An 18,120-nucleotide genomic window follows, 5' to 3' on the forward strand; every position below is an offset into this window, starting at 1 on the left:
ATAGTGCAAGAGAGCTTTGAATAGATCTTCAAAAAGGATTCAGTAGAAGCAACAGTTTTAGAAGGTTTGATATTCATGAGTTAAGGTAAAAGATCTCTTTCTACTTTTTTCCATCGACTAAAAACTCTTTTGGATGAATCCAACACGAAACTGTGAATCTTGTGGCGAATTTAAGAAACATTATCTGTTTTTGAAACGTCTCGACCACTTTTATCATGTTCTCTAAACTCAAATCCTTCTAATGATCCTTATCTTCAATTTCCCATTTCTTTCATTCTTCAACATAAAAGAAAGAAAGAAAGAAAGAACAGCAATCAAACAATCCTAGTGTTGATCCTACTCTCTTTTTCGTTTCTTCCTCCAATTATACATCACAACATTAAGGTATTTCCTTGTCCAACAAAAAGCTCTAGTCTCTAAATGTGGTTTGAAATTATTTCATAATGAAGTGCATGCGCAATGATATTCAACAAAACAAGAAGACAAAAAATCCCAAAAGAAAGTCTTGTTTCACGCCCAGAAACAAAAGATAATGGAAAAATTGCCCGCAGCTACATTCGTTCAAGAATTTGAAGAAAGATTGAGTAAAGCAACAAGTATATAAGCGATGAAGGTATTTAAGAGGAGTATGAAGAATACACATCCAATCCATATACAAACTGAATACATGTTTGATTAAAATAATACCTGGACCAATAAGAATTGTGGGTTCAAATTGACAAACTACAGTAAACATAAAATGAGTGTGAAGTGTGCTAAAGATGTCTGAGGTATCAAACTCTTTTATGTTGCAATGAAAGCTTCGATTTGCTGTATTTAGAAGTGTTCATTCCAATGATATTCAACAAAACAGTGATCAATTTGGTCTGAGCATTTCAGAAGTTTCTGCTTATATAATGTCACCACAAATTCGAATGTCAAATACATGGATGGCAAAGGGTTTATATTACTTTTCACATGATTTATTATACAAATACAAATTGCATGTCATTTTTTTGCAAGTAATTTGTTCAGACTCGGTGTTCTCTGTACTCGTATTCCTTTTCCCTACAGCTCCATCATAAGAACAATGAACTTTTCTGCTTTAGAAATCAGAACCAAGTTGAGGAGAAGACCAGACATAAAAGGGTACGTTGACCTCCTTTGAGAAGCTCCAGAACAATTTCTTCACTCTAATGCATTAGGTGCTTATCTCCTGAGATCAAACCAGAACCTAACGAATATAAGATGGCCTTTTAAATTGCATCATCTTTTGTGCATTTTCTAAGCTACATATGCTGGTCAACCAATCGAAATTCCAAAAACATTTTCAGCGGGCATAACTTCATTGCAAGGAAGCATGAGAATAGAATGTTTATTATAACATGTTAGCACAAGATAAATTACATGCATGCACTGCTACATTTTTAGCAGAATTGGTATAAGAAGTTACTTTCTCACTTTCTAAAAACTGAGGGAAAACTATCAAGATTCAGTATTGTGGTAAAAGTGTGATGTAGATATCCAATGCCAAAGTTCAGCTAACACTGATGGCTTATCTTTCTCTGTGTGCCGTTTTCATCTATACGATGTTATGTGCCATTCTGCTTAGTACTCAGTTTCAATTCACGAATCAGGATTGGGTGATATAATATTTTATTAACAGCTATCTATTGAGGAGCCCCATGGTTCAGAGGCAACCTTATTAGTTTATACATCCCGTTATAATATATGTCCTCGCAGAATCAAACACAATCACCACATTGCAGTGGAACATTTTGCAAAAAGTATGTGAAACACCACTTCATAACATGTCCATGAACTCACTGAATCTTTATATATAGATCGTATCATTAATTCATTACATACATAGTTCAGAAGGACAATAATAAATACAACACAAAAAAACGTTTCCGCTTTAGTCTTAGAAACACATTATATAATAATGATAATGATAAGAATACCTACAAATTGCACTATTGTAAGGCATTTGCACCAGCCACGATTTCCAGAATTTCACCAGTGATCTTAGCCTGGCGCTCCCTATTGTAGACAATGGACAACCTCTTCTTCAAATCTGAAGCATTGTCCGTTGCACTGCTCATAGCACTCATTCTTGCAGCGAGTTCACTGGCCAGAGACTCCTGCAAGGCCCTCAGTATCTGGCTGTTCAAATACAAAGGCAACAAAGCATCAAGGATCTGAACTGGGTCTTGCTCAAACTGCAAAATTGGTGAGTAATCAGCAGTCTTAGTCCTCACAACATCTCTCTCCACAGTCAACTTTCCCTCCTTGGTGGTCAACCTGAAGAACTCATCTTCAGCAGCATCAACACACACACCGTTGATATCACAAATCTCTCCTTTTGGTGACAGTGGAAGCAAAGTGTGAATCACGGGATCTGACTTCACCAATGACACAAACTTAGTGTACAGAAGCTCCACTTTGTCAACCTCTTCGCTCACGAACAGTGAGAAAACATCATCAGCTATAGCCTGAGCTTCCTTAGCAGTTGGAAGTGAACCACCTTCTAGAAACCTGTCAACTGGTATATAAGGCCTTCGAAGGAAATAAGAGTTACCCTTTTTGCCAACACTGATGACAGTGTATTCCAAACCAAGTTCCTTCAACTCCTTAATTCTACTCTCGGCTTTCTTTATGATTGCGTTGTTGAAGCCGCCGCAGAGGCCGCGATCGCCAGTGCACACGACAAGTGCAACCTTCTTCACTGGCCTCACCTTTGTTAGAGGAATGTCTACGTCCTCGGTTTGGAGCTGCTCGTTGATGTTGTAGAGGACTTCAACGAGGGTCTCCGAGAAGGGTCTTGCGTTGACCACAGCTTCTTGAGCTCTTCTAACTTTTGCAGCTGCCACAAGCTTCATTGCCTCAGTGATTTTCTGAGTGTTTTTAACAGAATCAATGCGAGTTCTGAGCTCTCGGAGACCACACTGAACCTGGGTAGAGGAAGAGCGTGAAGGGGTGCATGAAGTTGGGTTTTGTGAAGGTAGCTGAAAAGGGTTGAGAACGGAGCGGAAGGAGAGGTTGGAGGGGTCGGAGAGGGAAGGTTTGGAGGAGACAAGCATTGTGAGATTGGAGCAAGACATTGTTTGTTGATCTTGTGTTTGAGGAGATTGAGGTTTGGTTGCTTTATTTTGAGATTTTTTTTCCTCCTTGTTTTTGTTTCTGTGAGTGTGAGAGAGAGCGGTCTTATCCTCTCCTTGTGTTAATGGGTTGTTTTGTGTTGTGTTGGGTTAGGATTCTCAATTGCCATGGAAGTTACAAGTGGGAAATGAGTGGAGGTGATGATAGGAAGTGGATGAGGTTTCGAGATAACGATTTTGAAGTGGTGGAATGAGGAGAGAGCCACGTAAGGGAATTCTGTGGGTCCAAATTCTGACGTGGCTTGTATGACTGGTGATGAGTGGCAATTGGCAAAGGTATATGCGGCTGTTCGAGTAGTGATTCCTTCTCCGTTTAACTTCGTTTCTTCTTTTTCTCTAAAATCTAGGACTGTAACTTATACTCGCTGGAGAAGACAATTTTCAATCTGGTTGAAGTACAAGTCTCGTATCAGTAACATTGATACAGCAACATAGTAGTTCGTCTGAACACTCATACATTAACTCTTTTTAATATATCATGTATTCATTATAAAATGTTTAAAGATTTGGATAAAAAAGAAACATCAATTATATTAGGTAAAAAAGATAGCGGTATAATCAAATTTATTTAATTTTAAAAATAAATTGTCTTAATAACTTTCGTCAATAATTAAAGGCATCGCGCAAGCGAAACAAAGGTGTGGTAGAATAATAAATTATTATTATTATTTAACACGCTTCTAATTTACAGGTACTTTTTTATTTTTGTTCGAAAAACCGGTATGCATTATTTGTTCAGTACAAGGGTATTCCCTTTCTATGCTTTATTCATAAAATACAGTATATAGACTCCATTGCAATTTCATTGATGTTAAAGATTTATATTCAATATACACTGTTACAAACTCTGGTTAAGACTTCGGAATATGTAGTATTACCATAACATGAAATTCCTTTTAGATAGAAGCAATGGATAATATTTACTTTTACCAAAAGTAATGCAAGAGAAAGCTGTGAAAAGGAAAGTCCAAAGGATTGCTTGCCAACATGCTCTGGGCACATTCTAGAACATTACTTGTTGGGACATCAGAATTAGTAAACAGTAATAAGATTACCATATACAATTCATCACTTCCACCATAAGAAAAGAGCCAAGGCCAATTTTGCCCATGACCTCTAGCAACATATTTACAAAGACAATATACCTTCAACCATTGCGAGTAACAATAGTTCAAAATTAAAGTCTCAATTCTTGGTGCTGCACGTCGAAAAAATTGAAGATCCCCCCATTATGTTCTTGTTAACTGTCGTCCAGCACTAGCAACAATATTAGATGCCAAGCAACAACAAAAACAAGCTCAGTTAGTTCAGATGGTGCACCAATCAACAAACTTCCACATTATCATCATGGCGTGAACGTGCAAAATTCAGTCTTATTTGCACTCCATTTGACAGAACATTTCAATCAACCCATCGTGGCTTGACCTTTCGATAGTCAATCCTTTTCGAACTCCACTTGCCAGAATATTTAAATCAACCATTTTCATGATTACCATCATTGCTTGATCTTTCAACAGTCAGACCTATATTTAAATTTGCATTTGGTTTGCCAAATCGCTTCCTGGGTTTTCGTGGAGTGGTAGACACGTGAGCACCAACAGTTGGCTGTTGTACAATGTCTATGGTATGTCTCTCCTCTGTGACAACTTCACCAATTGATATGTTTCTAGAAGCAGAAGCTTCCCCAATCATACTCGTACTGTGTCCAAGTATGGCCTTTGAAAGTACAGGATTACTTGCCGTGCACGAGTCTAAACTTAGCCATGAAGAACTACTTCGGTCATCTTGTTCCTCATTTGTCAAAGTAATATTTAGAGCTGTATTATTTGTAAGGAGGCCGCCATCAACTTGAGCATCAGAATTGGCCCTTGGCTCACCTGATTTTTTCATGCAAGCCATATACTTAACATTTTCTTCAGAAGAAATTGAGACCTCCTAACGAAACAAAGTTAAAAGAGAGTTAGAAGGGAAGAAAAATAAACATGAGTGAGAATATGAATCAGCTTCAGAAGAATACTGGGGTCTTGAATCTTACGTAGCATGATAAAGGACTACTATGACCAACCACTAACTAACTGCCATGGAGGCTCTACTGTTCTAAAAATACTGGCTCACAATGCATCAGATAGTCATGAAGCAAGAAGCAACAGAAAAAGAAAAGCGAAAAATTACGTGCAACCAATGAATCAGCTAGCTATTTATTTAGAGCTTAGATATGGCTCAGCCAGCAGAGCTGACAGGCTGACAAGGATAATGCGAATAGTACAAACATTAAAATAGAAGTAAGCCCTCTCAATTTATGTATGACTCAAACAAAAAGTTAAGTACTTTACATGTTAAAGAGTTTAATTTAATACGAAAATAGTGAGTTTAGTAGTAAGCTAAAGAACAAGGATAACATTGCTAGTTCCACATATCTTAGAAAACAAAAATGCACCGGCCTAATTCTTTGAAAAAATGTTTTCCATTGTTTTCACATTTACTACCGTGTCTTCATCTAATTTCTATTTTCAAAAATTAGTACAAAAAATAAGAAATGGAATAATTTTCTTGGTAATTAAATTTGAAAATGATTTTTTTTTTTACAAACAAAACAAATCTTTTAGTTTCTATTTTAATTTGGAAGACTTAAGTACGGGGGAAACTATACAAGAGAAGAAATATGTTATTTCAAATCGTAATGATTTGTAAATTGTATTTCTTCTCCTTATTGATAAAATTTGTAATTTATAAATGCACACTGAGAGACAAGCATGCACAAAACTAAAAGGAAAGTGGGAATTTAAACCAAATACCTTATTTTGAACGTCATGAGCTTGTTCAGAGCCAGAACCATCCTCTCCTTCAGAATCAGTCATCTCCTCACACTCAAACTCTACATGTTCTTCAATATCTTCCTCAGAATCACTTAACTCTTCCTGCTCCATCACTATCCCAGGATGAGACTGATCACCAATATTATCTACATCATATCTGGCAATGTTATCATTAGGAACAACCAAAGGGTAACTTGAAGCAAGCCCACGACTTCTTACTGAAACATTTTCCCCACCCTGCTGACAATGAGGACTGTCCTCTAGAGGTTCCCTCGCTATTCCACTAATTGCTACAGTTTTTTTGGACCCTGCTGGATCATGTGCCTTTGCCTGTCTACTTTTCACAGATTTCTGCCTTCCAGATACAGAACTAAGGTGAATCTCCAAATCTAGTTCATTAGATTTGTCAGTAAGGCCAGAAGATCTATTCGCTATTGCCAACACACCACTAGTGCCCAGTGATTCAGGCTGATTGGAATCAAAATTAGGTGATTGTGCATCATCAGATTTCTGTAGAAGTGGATGAAAATCAATGCCTCCAGATCTTAGAATGGAACTTTTTGACTTTAAGGACTTGTTAGCACAATCAATGTGGCTTTGTTGCTGAGAGCTATGGAAGAGACTGAGATTTAATTGTGGTTGGCTTCCTGAGAAGAAGCTGAAGGAACTAGAAGTGCCAGAACTAAATTTTAATGGATAATAAGGCACATTGCCATCTTCAGTGACCTGGAACAAGAGAGGATGCATCTCAAGATCGGTACAGGTACCTTTTTCTGCCTGAATAGATCTGCCTTCAACAGTTTCAGATCTTTCTGACTGAGAACTTGTGACAGTGTCTTTCAATGCAGGCTTTGCACCTATAACAGGATGAACATTTTCAGATTTCTCGCCATGACGAGTTTGAGAAGCAAAATTATCTTCTCTAGAAGCAGCTACACCACCTCCAGGAGGATAAACCTTAGACGTACCACACTGGAACCCTTTAAAAGCAGTTTGAGAAACCACACGAACAGAAGGAGGAAGGTTTACAGGGGGCAACTCCGGAGCCAATTTCACCAAGTGGGCATTGTGTGCCCTCCGAGACCGATAGGGCCGACAATAGTACTTGGAGCTAGAAGTGACATTAAAAACTGGTTTCTTAGGATTAAGGGTGCTAGGAGCACCATTCATTCCATTTCTCAAATCAGATGTAGTGTGAAAAAATTGAGGTAGGTAAGATACAGACGGAAATGCAGATTGACTACCATTCTGATATTGAACTTTTCCACTTAAACCATAATCTTGAGTACCCCTATAAAATCGAATATGCTGAGGAAATGCATTGTGAGCAACATTTCCTTCTCCAGATGTAGTTGGAATGCGTTCAGAATAAGCAAGCGCAGATGTGTCTGGCCTCCAATCTGCCAGAAATGCCTGGTGCACGTAGGGTACATCTGAATAATCCATGGACTCTGAACCAGCAATTTCAGTATCACAATCCTGCAATAAATTCCAAAAAACCTGTGAATTCTACTCCTCGATGACCCATAGAAAAGCCAGATAGTGCAGTGTTATGATAGAAAAACCGACAATGTACATGTGTAGAGGTGAGAAGTTTTCTACATAGCAAACATACAATTTAGAAATATATATATATATATATATATATATATATATATATATATATATATAACAATGATTTATAATGATTTATAATTTCCTGTTAACATGTGAAACAAGATTCCACAAGAGTAAATTGAAAACTGAACACTGTATTTATCTGTCACTCGTCCAAAGCCATTCAGGTAGTAAACAAAAGCGACATTCAAGAAGACTATGATGGCATCTCAAACACATGTAAGGCCAGGGTGATAAAATTCAAAACAAGCTTCTAAGCTCCAGACAGTAACAAACCTCTTTATCAGATATAGCTCGCCAACTTTCTAATGAGGCAGCCTTTAACTTTCTTCTTTGTGATTCGTACAATCTCCTCTTCTCCCTTTTTGATTCGTCTATCTTGTATGACTTTTGAGTGCCAAGAGCAATGCGCCACTGGCGTGGAAGCAAGGATGGATCTCTATGTGGAACAATATACTGCCATACTGACATCCAATCAAATTTATAAATCTTGAGTCCCTGTCATACATCATCAAGTCAAAATAATGCTATCTAGCAGAAAATTTTCAAACGCAAAATGCACTTGAAGTGTTGAATACGTTACCTCTTGAATGCATGCTATCTCCTCTGCAGTCAATGGGGAGGTTTTCATTCTTCGAACAGCCTGTATAGAGAAATCATGCAACTAATATCAACCATTATTTTATTAATTAATGAGTAACGGTTCCATATGTGCCACAAGCCTATAAATACAGAGCTATATAGGCTATAAAGTGAAAACAGCTCCAAGGTGCTCAGAAAGCATGTTAACTAATCCCTTGAGAAGTCATCATGCCACTAGGATAAGGATCTAAATCAAAATAATGAGTGATGTTGATGTGATTAAAAATCCAAATTCTAACAAAGATGAAATAAAGCCTCATGTTTTTATTGGTCCGCCATATATATGAGAAGAGACACCCATAAAAGTTACATCAACTATGACACTCTCAATAACTTTCTATAGAATTATTGTTTTACAATATGACCGTACAATTACATATTGTCTTGATTATGTATGTTAAATTTTAGAAAAGGTGAACAACAACATAGCATCCAAATAGTTTATATTTGTATAAATTTTAAGAATTACAGTTTACTTTGAGAATAACTTATCTAACTGAAAGTTATTGAAAGTGTCATAGTTGGTGTAACTTCCACTAGTGTCATTGTGAGAGGAGAAAATCACAACCTCACATTAGGGTTCAGGATCCAATTGACTTTTTTAATATTTACACTACATTTCCTCTGATTTCCCTCTACCTAACAAAGTGGTTTCATTTTTTATTTCAATATGTTTGTGGTCAGAACTCCAACTGCATTGTAATTGTTAAAGCAAGGAATGTGGAAAGAATATGGGCCCAGCAATGGAGAGGTAGAGTTCAGGCTATTGATTAAGATGGCTGAACAGCAAAGAAACAAAACCAGAACAGGAATGGCGCTGTAATCAGCATCGTATGGTTGAAATTGAAACCAAAACCCTCTTTGCTTTCAATAATCCTCATCATACCCTTCTGCTCATCTTCTCCATAAACCGTCCTTCCCCCATTTCCACAGGAAAAAGAGAAACTGCTTTGTATCGAGAGTGGAAATATAAGAGCATGTGTAGTGTAAGTAAAAGATCAATTGGATTTGAACTCTTCATTATAATCTAAGGATAACAATCTTGACCTCTTCACCTATGTTTCCAATAATGCACTATTATATGGAACAAAAACCCTCAGATGGGATGATCACATGACTTGAAACTCCATAGACTTCTTTGGACTGATTTTGGGTATCTGGTGACTTATTTAGCTTTAAATGTTGCTGTCTCACTTTGAATGATCAAACCATCCATAATATATAATAATGGTTAGTTACGATACAGCTATGTTTCCAATAATGCACTATTATATGGAAACAAAACAGCAATTTGCAATGCAAAAAATTAATTTCTAATTCATTATCACCATGAATCAGATAACTAAGATTCGCATGCATGATAATTGGATTTTAGTAAAATGAGGGTGTTAGGGAAAACTAGCTTAATCAATCCACACCATAAACCTAGCAAATTACATTTGCAAAGACAAAATGACTAAAACAAGTTATTTAACACAACCGATTTTCCCCTTAGAATGCAATCTGGTTCCTAAATACTAAATGCAGTTTATAAATTCAAAAAGCTTTTCAAATGTCAAAACTTCTGAACCACAAATTACATTTAAAAGGACCCAATGACTTAATGCAGCGACTAAACTGAAGTTACTGAACTGGTTTTCCTCCAAGAATGCAACCAGGCTCTTAAAACTACAAAAACTGGTTTAGAAATTAAAAAACCATTTTTAAAAGTCAAATTTTGAACCGTAAAAATAACATTCACAAATCTCATCCTAGTGGTTGCCTTTACCAACCTGTCTCATTAGGGGAAGAACCTTTTGGTAGAGCTTTTTGTAGAGTAAGTTCATGTGAATGAATTATTCAGAACACGACTTGTCTTAAGATTTAAAGTACACACATTGGAGTAGGGAGTGCACTGGAGGAGATGCATATAAACTGGATCTAAACTGAAACTAGTTCATTAATACCAAACTGGTTTTGGTTAAAAAACAGAATTGGTCATATTTTTAAACTAAACTAATAATACAGTTTATAAGTGGTTTTTTGGGTTTTATATAATAAATCCAAACCATGCAGACCCTTATCTAGCAATGATACCATATTCTAAGACTGTGTTTGTCTTATCTGATGCTGTGTCTCTGATGCAGACCACATAGTATGTATTTATACTAATTTACATAATCAAATACATTAAATTCTTGCATAATAATCAGGCATCAATGATCCTAATTTCCTAGAATCTGTAACAGCTAATGATTAAAAAATCAGTAATAGTTAATGACTAATTACAATCTAACACAATATATAAGATTATGTATATACTTTCACCTTTATTGGATTCTCTGATGCTTTTGAAGAGCAACGATTCTTCTGCCTCACAAAAATCTGTAACCAGAACATTCCATTTCATATTTAGACAGATAACAACGTTTATCACCATATTGGAATTGCTGACCTAAACTATTCAACAAAACATTTCAAATTAACTCAAAACCTAGTAAAAAGAAGGAATGCAAGTCATCATCATGATAACAATTCAATACTGTGGAATAAGCACGCCCAAATACAAATGGTAAATGTAGGGTCTTCGACCTAATAGCACCATGTTAAAGGGATAAAAGAAAGTGTATACAGGACACTGCTCTGTCAACTAAAAACATATTGCCCAACCAATAAGTAAAATAATATACTATGCCACCTATAACAATCATTAAAATAAAACCAACTTTCCAAAGCTGTATCCAGGACTCTAATTTGACAACTAAGATTGTTTCGGTTTTATCTTTGAAACATGTTTGTTATAGTAAAACAAAACAGTTGCAAACAGACAGGAACAGACTTGTTTAATTGCTATTTATTTTATTTTATTTTTGTCACTCCTTAACCTGTGTTTCAGAGAATCCTACTGTTGAGTGTAGTGATTTGCAGACACTTGGTTTTGGTATTTCTTCAGCCAAAAGAACATGAGGCATAGAGCCAGAAAATGGCAAGTAGTAACAATGTAGGCCTATAGTGCTTTTGGCTGGAGGATCTCCATCCAATTACTACTAAAGGGTCTTTATTAATCTAACCAATAAACCATATCCAAACCATTTTATCATACAGCACTGTATGGTGACCAATAAAAAAACAACTGATTAAAGTCTCAATATAAAACCATAAGAATTCTCCCATATGAGGGAAAATACCTAAAGGACAGAAAGCATAGCAAAAAAAACTTCACATACATGTATCTGCCAAAAAAGAGTCTATTCACTGTTAACAAGAAGAAGATAGCAACAAAAATAAAATGAAGATGATTCAACAATCAAACTTTTGCCTGCCCCCTCACCCCCAAAAAATAAAAGAAATCTGCAATAGTATATACCTGGTGCTTAGACTTGCAGGGAAGAAAACGTTGTTGAATTGCTTTCCAATCTGTATTGTATTCCATTATCCCTAAGGCTAGTAATCTGGAATAAAATTAAAACGAAGAGATATTAACTCCATAAGCTTCTCATATGCAATTGAGATAATAAAATGAGGTAATAAATCTTTATAATAGCAGAATTTATCAACTATGAAGGGAAAACAATTTGATAAGCAAACTACGGTTTAAATTAGTGACAAATAAAAAATACTCTTAGCTCCAATAAATAAAACAAAGAAAAACAGACAAACAGGCAAACACCAACAGAACATAATGGTGTTATTTGTCTGCAACTTCCTAAACACTACTAGAAATGAGTTTTACTGTGTGATACATTAACATACAATTCCTAAGGTTATTAACTAATATTATTTCCAGCAAGCCACATCAATTAACTCAATCTGGATATTATCATTCAGCATTAAAATTTAAACTCATAAAGAACTAAATCAATGTTTCCTGTCCTAAACCCAAATTCTAAGATAGTATCAAAACCTATCATAGATTTATTGGAGATCCCACATCGACTAAAAGTAGTCAATTTATTAGATATTAGTGGGTGCATATCTGACCTTGTAAGTTTACTTTGATAAGTTGAGTTAAGTTGAAAGTTCACTTCCTATGATGATGTTAGAATCTATCTAAGCAAATTTTGTTGGATTTATTATGTCACTCACTATCGGCTTACTATCAGATTACCCACAAAAATCTAGTCCTACGCTCGAGATGTTTTGTCCTCGACATGATAACATGTATTGGAGATCTAATATCAATTAAAGATATGATCAAATTATAGTATATAATTAAGTGTAAACCTCACTTTATAAGTTAGTTTAGTGAGGTTTAGTCAGGCATAAAGCTCACTTTCTAAGATGATCCATCAAAGATTATCATAGCAAGATTTGTTGGCATATCATGTCACCTACTATAGGACCACCCATATATATCAATTTCCAAACTCAAGATGTTTGATTCTCAACATGATGGGATGTATTAGAGATTTCACATCGGCTACAACGAACGCATCACCTTACAAGTCAAGTTTGTACAATTAAATTAGGCTTAATGCTCACTTTATAAGATAGTATCAAAGTCTATCCTAACAAGATTTGTTAGGTCTATCGTACTACCCTTTGTCGAGCCATTATTGGATCATGCTCAAATGTCTAGTTCTCGAAGTGAGCGAGTGTTGAAGATCTTACACTAACTACAAAAATGACCAAATTATAATATATTATTAGGTACAAATCTCACCTGAGTTTTGTGAAGTTAAATTAGACTTAAAATCCACTTTCTAGAGAAATTTGGATCTGTTTATGCTTTACGTGTCTATTCCTAAGCATGAGGGAGAATTGTTGTTGGCCATCCACTTTAAATCACATTGCAGATGCCCCCTTATTAGATATGAGGAGGAGTGTTGCAATATCGCATCAACTAACAATAGAGTCAATGTAGTCCTTGTAAGATTGAGCAGTTTTCTCCAAACAAGCCAATTTTGTAAGATAGTATGCCCTAAGCCCGTATTATAAAGTTTGACAAGCTAATTTCATGAGGTTAAGTTAGAATCGACTCAAATCATAAAATAGAATATAGCCTAGATCGGGTAACCTGCGTTTGTTTACAGTCTAGATCTCTATTCCTAGGCATGGGTGACGAAGTTATCTTGCCACCTGAATCTGTCCACACTCTAAATGTCCAATCCTGGGCATGAAACCCAACTTGAAATATAGCCATTGCAATCATTACAAGACTTGAACGATCTTCACATTACAAGGAATATTTGTGGGATTAATTTAGACCCTGAGCCAAACTCCAAGATCTTCTAAGGACACATGCAGATTTAAGATCTTTGAACATACTTAAAGTCGTACAAAAAAGTTCAAAAGTTTACTTGCATACTTTAGACCTCCTACCTGTTTACATCACAGACATATGTAAACATAGTGCATGGTAATGTTAAATAAAAATCAAGCTTTTTCATAGTAAATCATTTAATATAGTTGGTTGGCATAATGAAGAGGCATGCAACTTACTCATCCTCAGAATCAGTAAAAAGTATCCTATTTACAACTGCTGCTGGGGGTGGATTATGTGGGAATAATGCTGGATTGAACAAAGCCAAAAATCTTTGAGCTAACTTTGCAACTTCCTTCGGCACCAAAGCAATTGACTGTTTTTTTGTACTTTCAACAAGCATAGCAGCCAATGTTTTCTTTGGTTGTTGTTGACCAGGTGAAGTTGAGACTGCATTAACTGCTCTAGCAGTGGTTCCACTAGAAATTTCACTACTAGCTTCAGCAACTGATGAAGAAAAAGGAAAGAGAGGTTCCTTTTCAACAGGTGAAACGGAATGAGACTCAATGTATCTCTTTCGAAACTCTTGGGCAGCTGTAAAAGAAATTTTAAACCAATTCCTGAGTATGCAGAATTTATTTTTACAAACCAGCACAAAATGAAATAACCAGAAGAAAACTTGAAGTCTTTAAAATGACCTACCAGAATTAATGTCATCAGTGTAGCTTCTTACTAAATGAAGAGGAGAAACATCCAAAATAGATTTTACAGGGCCTCTTACAGAGGGAATCCAGAAAGAACTCTCAGCAGGTTGGAAACAGCTTTGCAAGTTCAAACCTTCAGAGGATTTCTGAATTGATTGAGAACACAAAACATTATGTGCATCTTGTGGAGGACCATATTCTTCTGTATTGGACTGGACCTGGACAAACTTTGAGCCTCCTTCAGACACAGATGAGCAAGAAAAAGATGGAGAAAAGCAAACAGTGGGATATGCAACTCTTTTTGAAGCTAATATTTCATCACGTTTGTGAAGGATCTCAACAAGCAAACCTTGAACCTGAGAAGCAACCTGTTTTTGGGAAGGTTCAAGAACTGACAAAGAGAACACCTGAATAAGAAGTTGTACATGCTCGTGTATCAAACAGTGCAACTGACCAATCTGCATGGAAGTGAACCCATTGACAAGACCATTTCCTGAAGCAGAAGACTGAAAGCTCAGAGAAGCCTCAGGAACCAAACCTTTTCCTGAAGCTAGAGTTCCATTCAGCCAATTAGGCAAAATGGGACGGAGTGGCCTCTTCACTTCTCCTAATGTTTTCTTCTCACATTGTGCAGACACCTTTTGACGCTTATTTTGCCTAGTCTCAGGTCGTCGTCCAGCTCGATCAGACTCCTTTCGGGTTTTTACCATTGAGTTGTCTTCAACATCACTTTCCAATAACTCCTCCAGTTCTATCTCGAAGTCTGCATCGTTATCCTCATCATCGTCAAGATTTTCATTTTCATGAGTTGAAAAACCATCATCCCCACCCTGTAAAACAGCTGCTAAAAATTTTTTATACTCTTCTTCATCATCAGCATTTTGGAGATCATCATCGTCATCAGTTTCTTGAAGAAAAGTCTCAAGCTCATCAAGTGTAAAACTTGCAAGTGAATAACGAGCTCTGGTGCGCATACAGATAGCATCCTCATTGTCTACATCTATTACAGGACTTCGAGAATTTGTTTTGTCACTTAGTTCTCCTGTCCTTGAACCATTGCCAATAGCCACACTGGTTAGGTCATTGTGCTTCACTTGATTAATCTCTGACAAAGAGATCATACCAGAAGGTTGTAAAACAACTTCCTCCTCGCCATGTTCATTATATATAGCAGAACAGGTTTGCTCCTTAGTTGTCACCTTTGATAACTCTGAACCTACAGATGGCTTACTAGTGATCACATTACCATCCAAACCATCGACTTCAGAGCTCAAACTTGAAGAAGCCTCGTGTGAAAGATTTTCCTTTAGAAAAGGGTTAAAATCTGCATCCTCATCTTCCTCCTCCTCCCCTTCTTCTTTATCCTCCTCGACGGGTTTTAAGGCCCTTCCATGGTTGTCAGAGGAAGAAAGTGCATTCTGATTCATGGCAAGGCAAACTTCGGCTGACTGTGAATTTGAGCCTAAAGGCATCTTAAACAAACAATATGGCTAAAGATTACTCTTGGGCTGAGATCCTCAGAGACATCCAAAAGTATATGTGTAAGAGGAAATATCCATAAGACGGATTTTAGAATGACTACAGACCCTGGAGAAAAGGAAAAACAGTAATAAACACAAATGACGGCGTATAGGGTATATGCATACATCTTCCAACTCGAGTCACATCTAAAAGATGAATGCAGAAAAAATCTATTTCAAAGCAAAAACTGATTTTTATTGAAAAATACAATGAAACCAAAACACTAAAACAATAATTAACAAAAAGGTGAATTTTTACGTTCCCAAAATTTCAAAGTTTCCAAAAAAACCCAGTTAATCTCCAGTCATATTAACATTCATCAAGCTTATAAAAAAAATAACTAAACTATGGATAGAAAAAAGGAATAGAGGATACAATCACGATAACTTACATGCTACACAAGATCTTTTATAATTTTATCATTCTGTGAGAAAATATGCGACTGACAAAATATAACTACGTTAGACCAAACCACTTATCCGATTATAGCCACTAATAAGATTACATTATTGTGTACACAGTGGACGCACATTTGGTTATTTTAATTAATAAAGTCAATGCACTGGTATTCTCAGCTCCCTCTCCCCACCCCTTCACCGGAAAGCATACACGGTTATCCTTTCTCCCAATGAGAGATTAAGCATTATACAATAACCCCCAATAAACTCCGACAATTAAGGAAATAACCTTTGATCACCCTTCCTCTAATCACAAACACTCCAAAGCATAACAATTCCCACAAGCTACAACTCTCAACGTCCAACAGGACCACAACGCAGCCTGAACCCCAATTGCAATGCTAAGGAAATTAGTTCAGAAAGCCAGGAGCTAGTTATCAAATTCAAGCAACACCAGAATTGCGATTGATCTGTTATGATTTCAGCGCGATGAATAATGATTAAGAATTGACAAGAGAAGGTGCATTGTGGAGAACCCTAACAATTTAAAGCAACTTGTACCTAACAATAAAAAGAAGGAAGAAGTAACGAAATTAGAGGTGAGAAACGCACGTATGGAAGAGGAGAAATGCGTCGATGCTGCGATGGGCGAAGAACTTTTGGAGCGAAATGAGTGTGCCGCAGAGGAAGAGAAAAGCACAGAGCGAGCTCGTACGACACTGTGTTTCCGTCTTCTTTGTTTTGTTGGTTCTGTGTTTACGGATTTGTTTAATCCCACTGGAACGGGAAAATTTCCTGGGTTTTACTCCTTCCTGTTTCTCTTATTTTCTTCTTTTCTTCCCCTTGTATGCTGATCTTTCTTCACGAATCAAAATGCATAGCGCTGACAATATCCTTTCGTCCTCCTCCTGTTTTACTCCTTTTAAAATTTCCTTTTCAAGAGTAAGGTACTTTATTTAATTTTTTTTTTTACTGGGTGTAAGAAGTATCTTTATTTTTACGTAGTTAAAAAACAATTTATTCTTCCATGTTTTTGGTAAATTAGGAACAAAAAATAATCTTGATATTATCGATATTTAAATCATAAACAATTTATTCTATCATGATTTGGTAAATTGGGAACAAAATATAATCTTGATATTATGGATATTTAAATTATAAAATAGAATAAAAACTAAAATTAATGTATAGTTTATAATAGACCATGTACACTTCACATGAATTCAAGACTAAGAAAACTATAAAAGAAAATATCTATAAAATTAAAATGTCAACAAAAATATTATATATAAGACCAAGAGTCAAATTTTTAAGTAAAAAATCATCTGAGAATAAAAAATAAAAGAAATATTAGAAAAATATACCAACATGAAAAGTTTATTATATGTAAAGTCAAGTTAAATTAAGGTAAAATTAACTTAAAGATGTCAACATGAATACAGGCAAGGTTAAATTTAAATTAAGTTGAAACAGATTATATTTACGTCAAGTCAAATCAGATATAAACTAAATTATGTTGAATTGTGTTGATTAAATGTCAGAACAAATTAGATCAAACTGGGTTTAGATCAAACTAAGACTAGTTTTGAATAAGTTAAGTAGACTCACGTGATTTATGTTGAGCCAAATTTGGTGAAAACCATGTTGGCCAAGTCAAGTCACACATTGATCAAGTTGAGTCGAGTACAGACCATGGTTATTCAATGTGATCACAAGTCAATATGGACAAGACTAAATCAGGAGCAACTAAAATAGATTGGTCGAATTAGGTTCAAGTTAGGTCAATGTTAATAGGGTCCATATTGTGCTTAGTTGAATTGAGTCATGTCCAGCCATGTTTGACATAGTCAAGTCGGGTCAAAGTCTTTATAAGTCGGATCACCACAACTTGAGTTGATTGAATTCACGCACGCCTATCGAGTTAAGTAAGTTGACCTTAGGCTAAGTTGAGTTAGACTCATATTCGATCAACTTCAGTTAGGTTTGTGTCAAGTTGAGTAAAGTTAGACTTGTATTGGATTGAATCAAGGTATAACTACATTAAACCCATGTCAATTCAAGTTAAGTTGGATCTAACTTTGTTCATCTTGTTTTTTGTCC

General features: G+C 35.9%; 2 protein-coding genes across 5 annotated transcripts; both read right to left on the reverse strand.

The window, feature by feature from the left end:
- Positions 1–840: 840 nt before the first annotated feature.
- Positions 841–3,211, reverse strand: LOC124832821 (ATP synthase gamma chain, chloroplastic). Of its 4 annotated transcripts, none has more exons than XM_047307141.2 (2): positions 1,948–3,211; positions 841–1,213 (listed from the first exon to the last, which is right to left on the reverse strand). In XM_047307141.2, the coding sequence occupies exon 1, from the start codon at positions 3,081–3,083 to the stop codon at positions 1,956–1,958; it is 1,128 nt and encodes a 375-aa protein (XP_047163097.1). In that variant the 5' UTR covers positions 3,084–3,211; the 3' UTR covers positions 841–1,213; positions 1,948–1,955. The 4 variants fall into 4 exon arrangements, with proteins under 4 accessions (XP_047163097.1, XP_047163107.1, XP_047163090.1 ...); XM_047307151.2 differs by having other exon boundaries at positions 841–1,195; positions 1,944–3,211; XM_047307134.2 differs by having other exon boundaries at positions 1,944–3,211.
- Positions 3,212–4,094: 883 nt separating this feature from the next.
- Positions 4,095–16,938, reverse strand: DUO3 (Homeodomain-like superfamily protein). Its single transcript, XM_088116556.1, has 9 exons — positions 16,633–16,938; positions 14,100–15,688; positions 13,637–13,991; positions 11,562–11,646; positions 10,523–10,579; positions 8,157–8,216; positions 7,850–8,071; positions 5,936–7,435; positions 4,095–5,075 (listed from the first exon to the last, which is right to left on the reverse strand). The coding sequence occupies exons 2-9, from the start codon at positions 15,571–15,573 to the stop codon at positions 4,614–4,616; spliced, it is 4,215 nt and encodes a 1,404-aa protein (XP_087972682.1). The 5' UTR covers positions 15,574–15,688; positions 16,633–16,938; the 3' UTR covers positions 4,095–4,613.
- Between the last annotated feature and the right edge of the window lie 1,182 nt (positions 16,939–18,120).

The sequence above is a fragment of the Vigna umbellata genome, chromosome 5 (assembly GCF_029865625.1).
Source record: "Vigna umbellata cultivar VRB3 chromosome 5, Vumbellata_1.0, whole genome shotgun sequence".
In the NCBI taxonomy this organism is placed as follows: Eukaryota; Viridiplantae; Streptophyta; class Magnoliopsida; order Fabales; family Fabaceae; genus Vigna; species Vigna umbellata.

What these genes read in the sequence shown, in the direction of transcription:
- LOC124832821 (XM_047307141.2), bottom strand. Translation starts at nt 3,083, where the DNA reads ATGTCTTGCTCCAATCTCACAATGCTTGTCTCCTCCAAACCTTCCCTC.
- DUO3 (XM_088116556.1), bottom strand. Translation starts at nt 15,573, where the DNA reads ATGCCTTTAGGCTCAAATTCACAGTCAGCCGAAGTTTGCCTTGCCATG. An exon ending in CCTGCAAGTCTAAGCACCAG is followed by an intron (nt 10,580 to 11,561) that starts GTATATACTATT and finishes TTCTGGTTACAG; the next exon opens with ATTTTTGTGAGGCAGAAGAA. An exon ending in CATCAGAGAATCCAATAAAG is followed by an intron (nt 8,217 to 10,522) that starts GTGAAAGTATAT and finishes TTCTCTATACAG; the next exon opens with GCTGTTCGAAGAATGAAAAC.